This window comes from Manis pentadactyla, chromosome 11, assembly GCF_030020395.1.
Source record: "Manis pentadactyla isolate mManPen7 chromosome 11, mManPen7.hap1, whole genome shotgun sequence".
Taxonomy (NCBI): Eukaryota; Metazoa; Chordata; class Mammalia; order Pholidota; family Manidae; genus Manis; species Manis pentadactyla.
The window spans coordinates 115,351,074-115,363,875 of record NC_080029.1 but is presented as its reverse complement, the minus strand read 5'-3'; the positions used below and the strand labels follow the sequence as shown (position 1 = coordinate 115,363,875).

Sequence of the window (12,802 nt, the reverse complement as noted above, 5' to 3'; positions counted from 1 at the left end):
TGGCCGTGGAATTGTGGATTCTTGAACACCCTGATTATTACCCTGTGGTTGACTCCTAGTTTCTTGTCTCCAAGTCCCTGTCCTTATAATGGTACCTAAGACACAGAAAGGGTTGACAAAAGACTTCCATTTACCAAGTAGTTGCCATTCATTGGTCACCCTGGCCTGAGATGATAGTCATCCATTCCTCGGTTCGATGGACTGGAGCAGTAGTTCTCAACCTTTTTCCCATTCTTGCAACACATGATATTCAAATGCATCACACACTCTTAGGGGCATGCACAGGGTTACAGTAGCAATAGCAATAACTCCATCCCTTTGTCTTCCACTCAAGAAAGCACCCCGGATGCAAGCTAAGAAAGAGTCACATTATTATAGAGATAATCTTGAGTTGCTCCAATTCATAAAATAGTTAGCTATTAGCCTACAACCTTGGTACTCTAATAGTAAAAATTTAGGAGAACATGTGACATACTTCACAGATGATTGCACATCAGCATATCGCAGTCATCTAGAGAAATGTGATCTAGACAGACATTCTGGTTGTCAGGTTTTAATTACTTGTACAAGTGTGAATACACAGGATACTGAGATAATAGATAAGGTTATAGTGAGAGAGAGGTTATCTGGGTCGTTTACACAGTTTATCCGGTGCCAGATTGATGACAATAAAACTGAGAGTTGTGTTTTGGGGGCTACTGAGAGAGATTAGGGGATCTTATCATGAGGACACAAAACGCAGGAGGTGCTCAAATCCTTGGTGAGTTTTGAAAACATTCTCAAACCTAATTGGCCAAATGGACTCTGTGTGGTTGGAAAGGCCTTCCCTTCAACAAGGGGAGACTTCCTCTTGTTAGGCTTGCCAGTGGCTGACACAGCGCAACCAAGACGGTGGTTCTCAGAGCACGGTCTGGGGACCACAGCCCCTTCCCAGGGGTCTGGAAGGTCAAAACTCTTTTCAAAATAATACTAAGATGATCTTTGCCTTTTTCAGTCTTAACTTCTCACAAAGTACAGGAAGTTTATTGATATGATTTCAGATTCCACATCATAACAAACACAAAAATGAGCACTGCTGAGTTTTGGTATAAAGTCAAACGAGAATATATCCAATTTTCTGAAAAGACTATAAAATATATAAAGTATTCTTCTCTTTTCCAAATACTTATCCGTGTAGGGCCAGGTGTTATTCATGTATTTCAACCAAAACAATATTTTGCAACAGACTGGATGCACTAATAGATATGAGAATCCAATTATATTCCATCAAGAGATTTGCAAACTTGCTAACCAATGCCACTCTTTACGCGAAATTTTTTTTTGTTTTAGAAAAAAAAGTTTTTTAAAAATAAAAATATGGTTTTTAGGTTAGCTTTGGTAATGGGTTTATTATTGCTACTTTAAAATTAATTAAATATTTTACAAGTTTCTCAGTTTTAGTTTCTAACATGGTAAATATTGACAGATAGGACCCACATAAACCAACACTTGTCCAGGGCCTTGATGGTTTTTACAAGTATAAGCTTGAGAACTGCTAAACAAACACTTTAACACTTTTTTTTATGAGAATAAAGGAGAGGGCAAAGATTTTATCTTCGTATTTGTCAAGACTCTTTTTAGAGCATATCTTAGTATTAATTCATTTCATGAAAAGCTCATGAACTGGTGTCATTTGATTTCCTGTTCAATGCCACTTTGGTATTTCATGGTACAGCATCAAATAACTCAAGACCTACTGGTAGTTCAATATTACAGTATCATAGGGCCAACTATGGTCTAACCAGTAAATGAATGTTGGTATGGAGTACTTGGATGAAGACAACATGGATGAATACAAATACGTTTTCATTTTAATTTGAGCTAGGGATAAATTTGAAAATTTAAGTGTACATTGTTCCAAAAGAGCTAGGTATTTCTGGCAACTGCTGTCTGGGAGCCCTTGGCAGTACATTTGTTTCGAGGATCTAGTGTGGCAACCCCACTGCTAACCTGTGGATTCCGGAACTACTTGCCAAAATACGTGATGAAAACTGTGAAGATTTGATTGAAAGTCCTGATTTCCTAGCCCTGAGGGGGAAGGAACAGTCTATGATGTCTTTGAATTGTCAGCTCAACAACAAGAAAGTAGAAAGGTGCTGATGTGCTTGGAGGCACAGCAAAAATGTGATTTCAGATAAAACACTCTTGGCTGTGGTCCTCGCCTACCCTGCCCCTGTTCACAAATGGAGGAGTTCTTATCTTCTGGTGGAAGAGAGTGGAGTGAGGAAGCTACTCTCTCATGAGCATTTGCGGATGGTCAGTTGTACACAAAAGTAAGCTTTTTTGTTTTTTTTTAATTTTTTAGGCTTTTCTGACAGTACAGAGCAGCAGAAAAATGCTGTTTTTCATGAACCTTACAATAACAGGATCTACAATTTTACAGAGAGGAGTATCTTGGAGACCACTCATTGTGTTAGCCCCAAGGGTAATTTGCTGAAATAATGCACAGGGTGTGTGTGGGGGTGGGGGTAAAAGCTAAACTATATACATTTCTTTTAACCATTAAATCAGTTGGCAAGGAAATAAAAGATTACATAGAGAAAAGAGAAAAATCCCACCTCAGTAGGTTCCCTATTTTTATTTTCAAGGAGGAAGAGAAGTGAGAGAGGAAAGTCATCACTGGGGGTTTAATTGGCTGGCAGTACCTTATATACCTGCTTGGAGCATAAGAGCCCTGTACTTGGCATATCTTATTTAATGTCACTATATTTAAAAATGCCACTGAGTTTAAGTGTAGCACTAAAATGATGCACTGTAATAAAGAAGCACAGGGGTTAAATTACAAGTGGAGAAAATAACTTGGCCAAAGAAACTGAAGGCAGAATTAGTTTGCATGTTTTATTTAGGTCTTTGATTTTTTTTTTTAGAGGAATTAGGATTCTTTGTTGCAGTTCTTTCTTATTTGACTGATAGATTTTGCTTAAAATAGAGCCTAGTAGTCTATTCTTGCTATGAACCATAGTAGATTATTTTGTTATAATTATATTACATTAATAAAAATGATTAAAAATATGCAATATCCAATCAAGAGATCAGCCTATATACTCTGGAAAGGATGAGTTTATCATCTTACAAAATTACAAGGCTGATCAGTTTCTTTGGACAATTGATCAATAGATCCCACCTTTCCTGTTAGCTGACTAGCTAAAACTTTTTGTTGCATCTAGAAATGCTACCCAAAATATGTAACAGTCAATCAAATTTTAGAACTCTTTTCAAAGAGGTTACTCTGTAGTGTATAAATGTCTCAATGTTCATTTTACCAAGCCCTAGATTAAAAAATACGTGATAAATATTCTGTGGTCAAAAACATGACTGAACGGGTATCCTTTCTGTGGCCGTGGGTTTGGAGGATGCAATTACTCCTGTGTGTGCGAAACCATATAAATAACCAAATGCCTTCAACTATAATATATTACGCAGTTATTATGCAGTTATCAGCTACTAATCCTTCATTTTTAGGATTCAGACAAGTCAGTGCATCCCCAGTTAGCTAATGGCATAGTGCAGTTATTTCTAGGGCTGATTATATGCCAGAATTGATCCCAAATTCTTTATGGAAAGAGAAAGTCTTTCTTTATGGAAAGACTTCAACTTGTATTAAATGCCTACCTGAACCTTACATGCCTATCAACTGATTTTGATTATGAGTCCCTCTCAACTCTGGAAGCAAAATGACTGTATTGAATACATTTGGGCATGCACACATTTAAAGAAAAAATTGGCTTCATTTTCATCCACTTCTTTTTTCTTGAGTTGTGTAGGAAAAGGTGCAAGAGACAAAGCAGCCACATTGTAAGTAGCTGAAATCGTCCTCAGGTATTCCCAGGGGAAGTGGTACACACACACACACACACACACACACACACACACACACACACACACAAAGGTACCATAATCATTTTTTTAAAGAAAGGTATGTTTTGAGAATGTTGTCTGTAGAATAGGTACGAGATGATAGTTCAGTGTTCCTTAAACTTAATTTACCTTCCACAAATCATTTTATGAAATGTAAAGCATAGATTGTAAAAACAAATACTATTTCAAAGTCCAAGTATTATTCTCTTGTGAAAATGTGTAATTGGGCTTTTTAAATGCTCAGTTGAGAAAAATATCTGAGTTTATTCTTATCTCTTAGAAAATAAATGATTAGCAATATTTCCTTTAAAATGGGTTATTGTGGATTCTGTAACATCTTTCTATGTTGATAGATAGTAACCACACTAGAGGGGGTGAGGACTTAATTATATGGGTAACTGTTGAACCACTGTGTTGTACATTTGAAACCAACATAAGATTGTATATCAACGATACTTCAGTTTAAAACAAATGGGTTACTGCACTGTTAACAAACAAAAATTACTGCGATAGGGAAGACTTTCAGATCTATTAGGTATTTATTTAAACTGAGTAAGTGTAATGTAGAAGAAAACTAGTTTTAATATCAGATTTAAAATATTGCTTACTAATTCTAGTGTCTGGCCAGGTTATTTTTCTATTTAATTTATATTCAGCAAGCTCTTTTGGAATTTTAAGACATTTTTGTTTCAAGTTATTTTTTATTACCCTGTTTAGATTACTAATCATTACTTTCAAAATTTTACCTCTTGGGAGGCTCCTTTCTATCAGAGTAGGGCTGACTATATAGGGTTTTAAAGGGTCTGAGATAGGGGTTATAAGAGGGAAGGAGTTTGTGGAAATTGTCTATAATACCTTTGTGTTTGTTAACACTGCAAAGTATGGGTCTTGTTTCTATTTCTAGTTTTGAATAAAATAAAGGAGGCAAAACAAAATTTCCCCACAATTAGTTGCAGAAGCAAAAGGTACCTTATTCTAAGGACTAGAGTCAGTTAATTGGGTCTGCAATTAGCCTCTCTGGCTGCAATCAATTACAAGTGCAATTTCTGTGTGTGAACTAATTTTGTGTGCAAAAGTAGTCCCACCAAAACAAAAGCCTTACTTAGAGTGAAATCCAGATCTGTATTTCCTCACTTACATCCTAAGAAGGAACTAATTTCTTCTGTGAGCCATGAAAAAAAGAACAAAATGAACAGGCTCTGTACAACTAAAGTATTTTCTCAACTTTTCTATAAATACTTAGATATACGTACTCTAGAATTTAGGAAAGTTTGCATTACTTAATTACCAGTAATATTTTACTAATTTAAAATGCAATCTAACTGGTATTTATATAATGATTTTCATTTTTTCCTTTTGCTTTTCATATTACTGTTTAAAAGTGTTATGTTCTACACTACAAGTAAATATGCAAACACATAAACAGTAGCACAAATAAACTGCAATCCAGAATTCTGTTACAAGAGATCACTTAATGCATTGCTCTATGAAGATTCAGTGAGTTCTGCTGTTTGTCAAAAGTCTACCAAGTCAGTTTGGGAAATCTGGTTTCACCAAGGAAATTTAACACACTACGCAGATTAAAAGCAAAACAAAACAAAACAAGCAAGCAAACAAATCCCAAACATTTTGACAGCAGCTCATGTTTTAAAAGAACTTCCAAAGCAGGTTTCTGAAATTCCCAACATCATTTTGGCATACCTACTTTACCACTGTGTTGCAGACAACAGCTTTTAAGTTCCCCAATTCATAAATGTAATTAAATAATTACATTAGTGCTAATTAACATGAAACTGCAGATTATTTAAGCGCAAAAAACACTATTCAACTTCTTAATTATTCTTGTTCACACAGCATTTCCTTTTGCTCAGGCGCCCTAGGTGCAAATAAAGCATCCCATCTGCTCGTAATTAGAACTAAATAATTTCAGAGAATGTAGCTTATCATTTTGACTGCACATTTGATTAAAAACAGTGTACAAGCAATATCCTGGCTTATTGGCGTAACAGCAACAACGCAGGCAAGCCTGTGTTCTTCTATCATTAAAGGAGATCGAAAACATTATCTGTTATTTCAGGGGGAAAAAATACAACTTTTTAGTTCATTTCATACAGATGAAAGCGAATTACAGCAAATCACCTCTCTACTGAATAGCAGCCCCCACATAATGACTTTATTTGCTTAATCCCCAAATTAAACGCCGTTTCGAGCGAGGGCCCTGTGTTATTACTCTCATCATGTCGAGAACATTTTCCTGCCGAGACCAATTTGAATAAAACAAGGGGCCTTCCTTGAACTCAATCAAGGAGCCATAATGTGGTGGGTAATAGAGGTTGCTGATAGATTTGCAGGCAAAAGTGTTATACCTAATGATGGGATATGGATAATAGTCCTCCTGGAGGTCCTGATGCGATTCCAGTTGGCTGCCAGATGCTAAAAATCAAGAAGAGCATTGATCAGTGACAGGAAGCTGTAGTGGATTCATCTAGTCAAACTTCAGCTGTTTTTCCACTGTACAGTTAAGCCAGGCATAAATTATATTAATTGATTTAATTACATACTTAAAACATCTTCCCCAATTAATTTAATTAGGTGGCTACATGATGCTACTGGCAGGGGAAGATTAGAGGCAGCTCACTTAATTAACAGAATATGAATGAAAAAAAGAGAAAGCAAACATAAATGAAATTGTGAGCACTAATTAAAAGGCTGTCTGCAAACTTAAATACTTTCTGACAAAGTGGTGACAGCAATGTAGACAAGAGAGGATTTTTTTTTTTCCTAGCAAATTAAAGTGCCAGAAGGTATATATAGGGAGAAAAGGTGGTGCAGTTAAAACATTGATTTTTCTGACAGAACTACCACAGTCAAAGCGAAGGGACTTTTTTCCTACAGAAAAATTGCAATAGATTTTGCAGCACAAAGACCAGATTCCCAATTAGGGCTAAAATATGATGTACAAGCGTATGTAGGGTTTGTGCATCATACACGAGGGGAATAGAAGGTGAGGGAGGCTGAAGAGGAGGTGGTTGGAGAGAGAACGGCAAGATAAAGAGACAACTTATTGCCACCTGCTCATGCAAGAAATGTTTAGAAAAAGCGGTCTGCCTGAACAGCTGGCAGCACTGTGTACCTTGGCTCGAATACGGAAATTCTCCAAGTGTCTTTCACGTGATTCCTTCAGGATCTTCTTCAGTCGGGTCTTATGGCAATGTAAGAGCCACGCAATGGCAATCACACCTGACGCCCACTTCTGCTGGCAATGAGCAAGGAAGACCTTTCTTGTTTTGTAACATTTCCACGTGGCCTGGATCTTTCTGGCAGCCTCTGCCTTTCCATCTTGGCCCTTGTACCTTTGCCCCGGAAGACTCAACATCATTTGGATGTGAAGCGGATTCTCTAACACCGAGGAAAGGTCGTATCTGGTAAGTTTATTCTTCAGCTCAAACTCTGGAAGGAAGGCTACCAAACGGTTCCCTTTTATTTTGACTTCTGGTATTGCATAGTCCCTGAGAAGCTTTTCGATGTCTTCCAAGAGAGAAGAAATACTTCCCCAGGATGAACTAAAATGTTCCTTGAATGCTAAGAAGTCTGAGGCTGTCTTGTTTATGACACCATTATAAATTAAAAAGTCATAATCCCCTGGTGATTTCTGAGCTCTAGAAGGTGTTATGACTTTCACAGCCTGTGGAAGGAAAATGTGGTCAGAGATGAAATGTAATTGTGCTCTAAATGAGTGGTCAAGACACACTTACCACATTATCATTTACTACACAATGCTAGGAAGACAGGGATCCTAGTTTTGACTTATAAATACATACATGTTGTTATTCACAAGTTTGGCCAGTATATATCATGAAACATATTACCAGAAGAATATCTTAGAGGTCACTCAAAGCTATTATTATTTTTATGAAGATGTTATAAAAATGCTCAAGGAAACTGATCTAATAAAAGTTGTGCATTTAGTTCACTTTGATATGGTCAGCTGACCCTGTTATCTCTGAGTTATTTTTTACACACACATGGATGGAAGCATGTCACTGCTTTCTTACTCAAAAAGTTATTCACCAATCCTGAAAATCAGGGTGAAACCTTTCTTTGCAGTCTTCATGATAACTTTAAATACGCTCCTCAAAGCGGCCTTGTCTATTCTGACTTTCTAACAGGTCGTCACTTTTTAGCATTTTAGAGTTCTTCTGCCAGCTTCTCTTAATATCCAGGAGTGATTTTTACAGGGAGCATTATGTTGTATTGTTATCACCCTTGCCACTTCTAGATTTCTCTGACATGTGTTCCTTTATACTTAAATCTGGTGTCTTCTTAGGGACATAGCTGAAGCTGTCCCCAAGTAGGTACAATCTGAAATCTCATAATAAATAAAACCAAGGAAGCATTTGGTTTTCATTTTGTTGCTATCTATACTAATTGAATTTTTAAGTCACAACAACATGCAATATTTATTTTTAAGTGTCAAGAGGGTTCTCTGAGAATGGGATTATGGGCAGTCTTTTTTTTCTTCTTTATACTTTTCTGTATAAAAAAACTGAATTAATGCAATTTAAAAATAAAATTAGAAGGGGTTTGGATGACAGCAGCAATGAATGTCATGCACCAGCCCCTCTAAAGAAAAAAGAAAAAAGAGAAGGAAGTTTTATTGTGTCTATGTCCACTGTGAAACCATTACATTTCAGTACTGAATCCTGCTGCACCAAGAAAATAGACACTCGGTGCATGATCTAGGTGTTCCTGATGGCCTGGTGGGTGAAGGAGCCTACATGTGTCAGGCCCTGCCTCCTCCTCTGTAGGCCGGGCATGTGTCAGCTGACTGCTGATTGCTTCTTGCTGAAGGATTTAAGGAACAAATTGTCTTCAATATGTCACCGTTTTCAGATGTATAAACCCATTTTTATCAAGTTGTAGGATTATCCTGCTTTCTGCATTTTGAAGAGTTTTCACAGAACTCAAAGGAAAAAAAGGCCCAGTTATTTATCAGGAACTATTACAACACAGCGCTGTGTTGAGTATTGGTAGATTGGTCATGTTTTGTCTTTGCTAAACAAATGAAAACTGATTTGAATTCACAAATTCAAGACAGAAAGTTATTTAAGAAAAAGCAAGCCAGGAGATGTATTCACAATAAAAGCAAAATAAGCAAACACAAGGGGAAAAACGCTCCAAATTCTTTTTATTTTCTTGGGTTCCAGGCAGTGGAATAATTAGACTATCATCTCAAGGAAAATGCTGAAGAACATGTGTAAAGTCTGAAAATGGGAATTTCCTTGAACTTTAGAAGCAGACTTAAACAGTGAGCTTTTGTGTATACTTTGAACTTTCGAGTTGTTGTGGGCATAGGATGGAAAAGGCTTTCTCACCAAGACTCCAGCCCTTTCTGATCGAATCAGCGCACCAAGAGTGCAAACTGTTTGGAAGAGGGAAACACATTCCTTCTTGGATGGGCAGGAGAGAGTTAGAGAGGTCATGCTTTCCTTAGCAGACGTCACTGCTGGCAGGGAGACAAGGGGCACATGTTCCAACAAAAATGGCCTGTGGCTCATTTCCGCCTTCCTTCAAGAACGGGTTGTGGTGGCAGCAAGGTTAGAACTCAGAGAAGAATGACAGCACTTCCTCAGTGAGAATAACAGACACAGAAAATAACAACAGAGGAACACGAATGGATCTAACTCGTCCTGCCAGTCACATGTTTGATGCTGTCAAGAAGACCCTGAGACTCCTAAAAAGCAGAGTTATAATGGAGGGTTTGCCAGAGAAAGTGGTCTCCTTGGAAATATTAAAATATTTTTGAAATTCTTTATCTTTACAGAGTCCTGTGGAATTGGGAACATTGTTGAAAATGGGAGAAGTTTTTGAAAAGAGACGACTCTTAGATCTCTCTCAGAAAGCGCCTGCTCATGGGATAGGTCTGAGGTATTTCCATATATCAGCAAATGCATTTAAGACCTTTTGAAAGACTAGCCCTGGGAGGGGCGTAGGGTTACAGGATTTCACAGCGGCTGTTTTAGAACAAAGGGATTACACCTCCCTACCTTCTTGGATGATATTCCAGTAAAGACCTGCTCTCAAAGGAAACACACTCGTGGACATCAAATAGACCGACCGCTCAGGCACAGGGAAGCTATGGGTTTGGAGTCAGCTAAAGCATAACCGTAGTACATCCGTCATGGAGAATGCCACACCTGGGAGCACTTCAGACTTAGAGCAAGAAAAGACATGTCTCTCAAGAGAAAGGCTTCCCAAATTAAAGCAGTGCATCAGCATTGTGAGATCCATTGAGCAGGTAAAAGACAAAGCTGCTTGGAAGCCTGCTAGGAATAAGAGCCCTGATGAAAGGTCAGGCCCTGCTTCAGGGTCGGGTTCCTCCTGTTACTCTTCCTTTCCTATTAATCTCCATGAACTTGTCTACTATTATTTTCTTCCTTCCTTCCTTCCTTCCTCCCTCCCTCCTTTCTTTTTTAAGATATGCTGTACTCCCAATGAAATGCTACTGACTTAATAGCCACCTTGTTTCCTTCTATTGAGGACAGCACTGTGTTACACCACCTCCATTCTTACCCAGTCTTTCCTGGGACCCCGGCCACACCTCGGAAAATGCCTGAACTCACTACTAATTGGGCGACACAGAGCCCAAGCTGTGGCCACGGCCTAATTATTAGCATCCTGCTCTAACTAAGCCGACTCAACTAGCTGGGAAATGTTCTTCTTCATTTGCAAAGTGTAATCACTAATTAGGTAACTTTGAAAGTTCCTGGAGCAGTTATTTAGGGAAAATTCCAAGTCTAAAACAAAAAACAGGAGAGCAGCATGATGTCTACATATGTTAGTGAGCCAATGCGAAGCAAAAAAGACAAGCCCAGCATTACCTTCTAGGGTTTAGAAATAACTGCCACAAACACAGACTTCAGAAAAAAAGGCATGTGTTTCTGAGCTGAAAGTCTTTATGAAAAAATATTCTTTTCATACATTGGACAGTATGTGGATGTAGTTGAGGTTCCCTAAATTGGCTCTAATCAAGATCTCCTGGTGGTAAACGGTCAAGTATTTGGATGGTCCAACGTGGATGTCATCTTCAGAGAATCATTTGCTTCTTAGAAGGATAGACTACATTACTTCTGAATCTATAAGCTGATGTTTAGTTTCTCAAATGTTCAAACAAACCCATTAGCAAATAGCATTCTATTGTGAGAAAAAGTTCTTCCTACCATTATGGCTCTAAGTGAAAGCTTAGATTCCGAGTGAGTGAAATGCCCCTCAGAGACAAAATCCTATTTATTCTCTCACGACTAGGGGTGCCATTTGTCTGGCCTGTTCTTTAATGTTTGTTGAGTGTCTGCAATGTGTTAGTTAAGCTTTGTACAGAATAGACGTCAGGGCCTCAGCTTGCTAGAACTGTTTGAAAGATATAAACTATTCAGAGAGAGTAGCTGACCTTATCAGGTTCAGGGATTCTGCATAATTGCAGTCCTGAATTTTAGAGCTTGAGGGATCTTGAAGATCACTGGACTTGCCTTTTTGACTCAATAGGCTCTTATGGGTTCAGGGAAGTGAGCCTTGGCCCTGAAGTCTGACTAACCTGGGTTCAAGTCCAAGCTCTGCCACTATCTACAATGTACTCTTGGCAAGTTTCCATCTGAATGTCTCCACAGTATTCATGTACTGAATCCTTAGTCCCCATTATGATAGTGTTTGGAGGTGGGGCCTTTGAGAAGTAATTAGGTCATGAGGATGGAGCCATCATGAGATTAGTGCCCTTATAAGAAGAGACACAAGAGTGATGACTTCTCTCTCTCTACCATGTGAAGACACAGCAAGAAAGTAGCCATTTGCAAACCAGGAAGACGCCCCTCACCAGAACCTAACTATACTGGCAACCTGATCTCATACTTACAGGCTCCAGAACCATGAGAAATAAATGTGTGTTGCTTACGCCACCCAGTCTAGGGTATTTTGTTACAGCAGCCTAAGCTGACTGAGACAACATCCTCTCTAAGCCTGAACGTTTCTCGTCTATAATAATGAGATAACCCTGTAGAGTTGCTGTGATGATCACAATACGTGTAAAGAACATTTCATAGTACCTGTGGTCCACTGGTTATTACCATAGAGGAGGAAATCGAGACTCAGAGAGGTTAAGAGACTTGCCCAAGATCACACAGCTAGTTGCCATTCCCCACACCTCCAGTGCTCACAGCCCTAACTGTGCAGAACTTCCCTTACCAAGCTGTGCTCGCCTTGCTCAACCTTCCTTTTACCATCTCTTACCACAGAGCCAATCTGGCTTTGGTCTGCTGTTTCTTTCTTATTTGGAAAGCAATCTGTTAAACTAACCCATACACACATACTAATGAACTGTATAGCATAGTGGGAAAGTGACTGCGTTTGAAACAGGAAGACCTGGGATCTAACTGTTACCATCTTCCTATGTGGCCTTGGGAAATCCCTTCCCTCGTGGGGTTTCAGTTTCCATTAGGAGGTCACTTAGGGTCCTTCCCTTTTGACACCCTGTGTCTCTCTGACTTAAATTGTGACCCCTCCAGCAGTATCTGCCATTTAACAAACTCCCGGAGCTGGTAAAGCCATAGAACCAGAGGCCACACCTCCCATGGCATCACTTCACGTACCAGGAAAGAGACCCAGGGACTTTTTTTTTTTCTTTTCTAATTTCTTCCTAATTTTTAGATAGGAAGCTCTTTCTAGCAACTGACACACCACAGGAGAGGAACAGCTGCCTAATCCAACACTGTGTAAAGGCAGTCATGGAGAAAGGACCCCAAAGAGTGATATTCTGAGCAGTTTAGGGTTTGTAAATCAACCAAACATTTCTCAGTTCATAGGACCTAGAAATTGCAAAAGCCGTGTCAATTAAAAGGGAAAGTCAGAGCCCTTA

The 12,802-nt window shown here is 38.7% G+C and overlaps 1 protein-coding gene across 1 annotated transcript in view; it reads right to left on the bottom strand.

Moving 5' to 3' along the window:
* The window catches only part of IQCH (IQ motif containing H), a 233,156-nt gene that overhangs the window by 96,435 nt on the left and 123,919 nt on the right, over window positions 1–12,802 (bottom strand). Inside the window, exons 9-10 of the mRNA XM_036932248.2 lie at window positions 7,031–7,582; window positions 6,264–6,330 (exon numbers count right to left, since the gene is read on the bottom strand). Coding sequence (XP_036788143.2) covers window positions 6,264–6,330; window positions 7,031–7,582 — 619 coding nt within the window. The remainder of the gene's footprint in view (window positions 1–6,263; window positions 6,331–7,030; window positions 7,583–12,802) is intronic.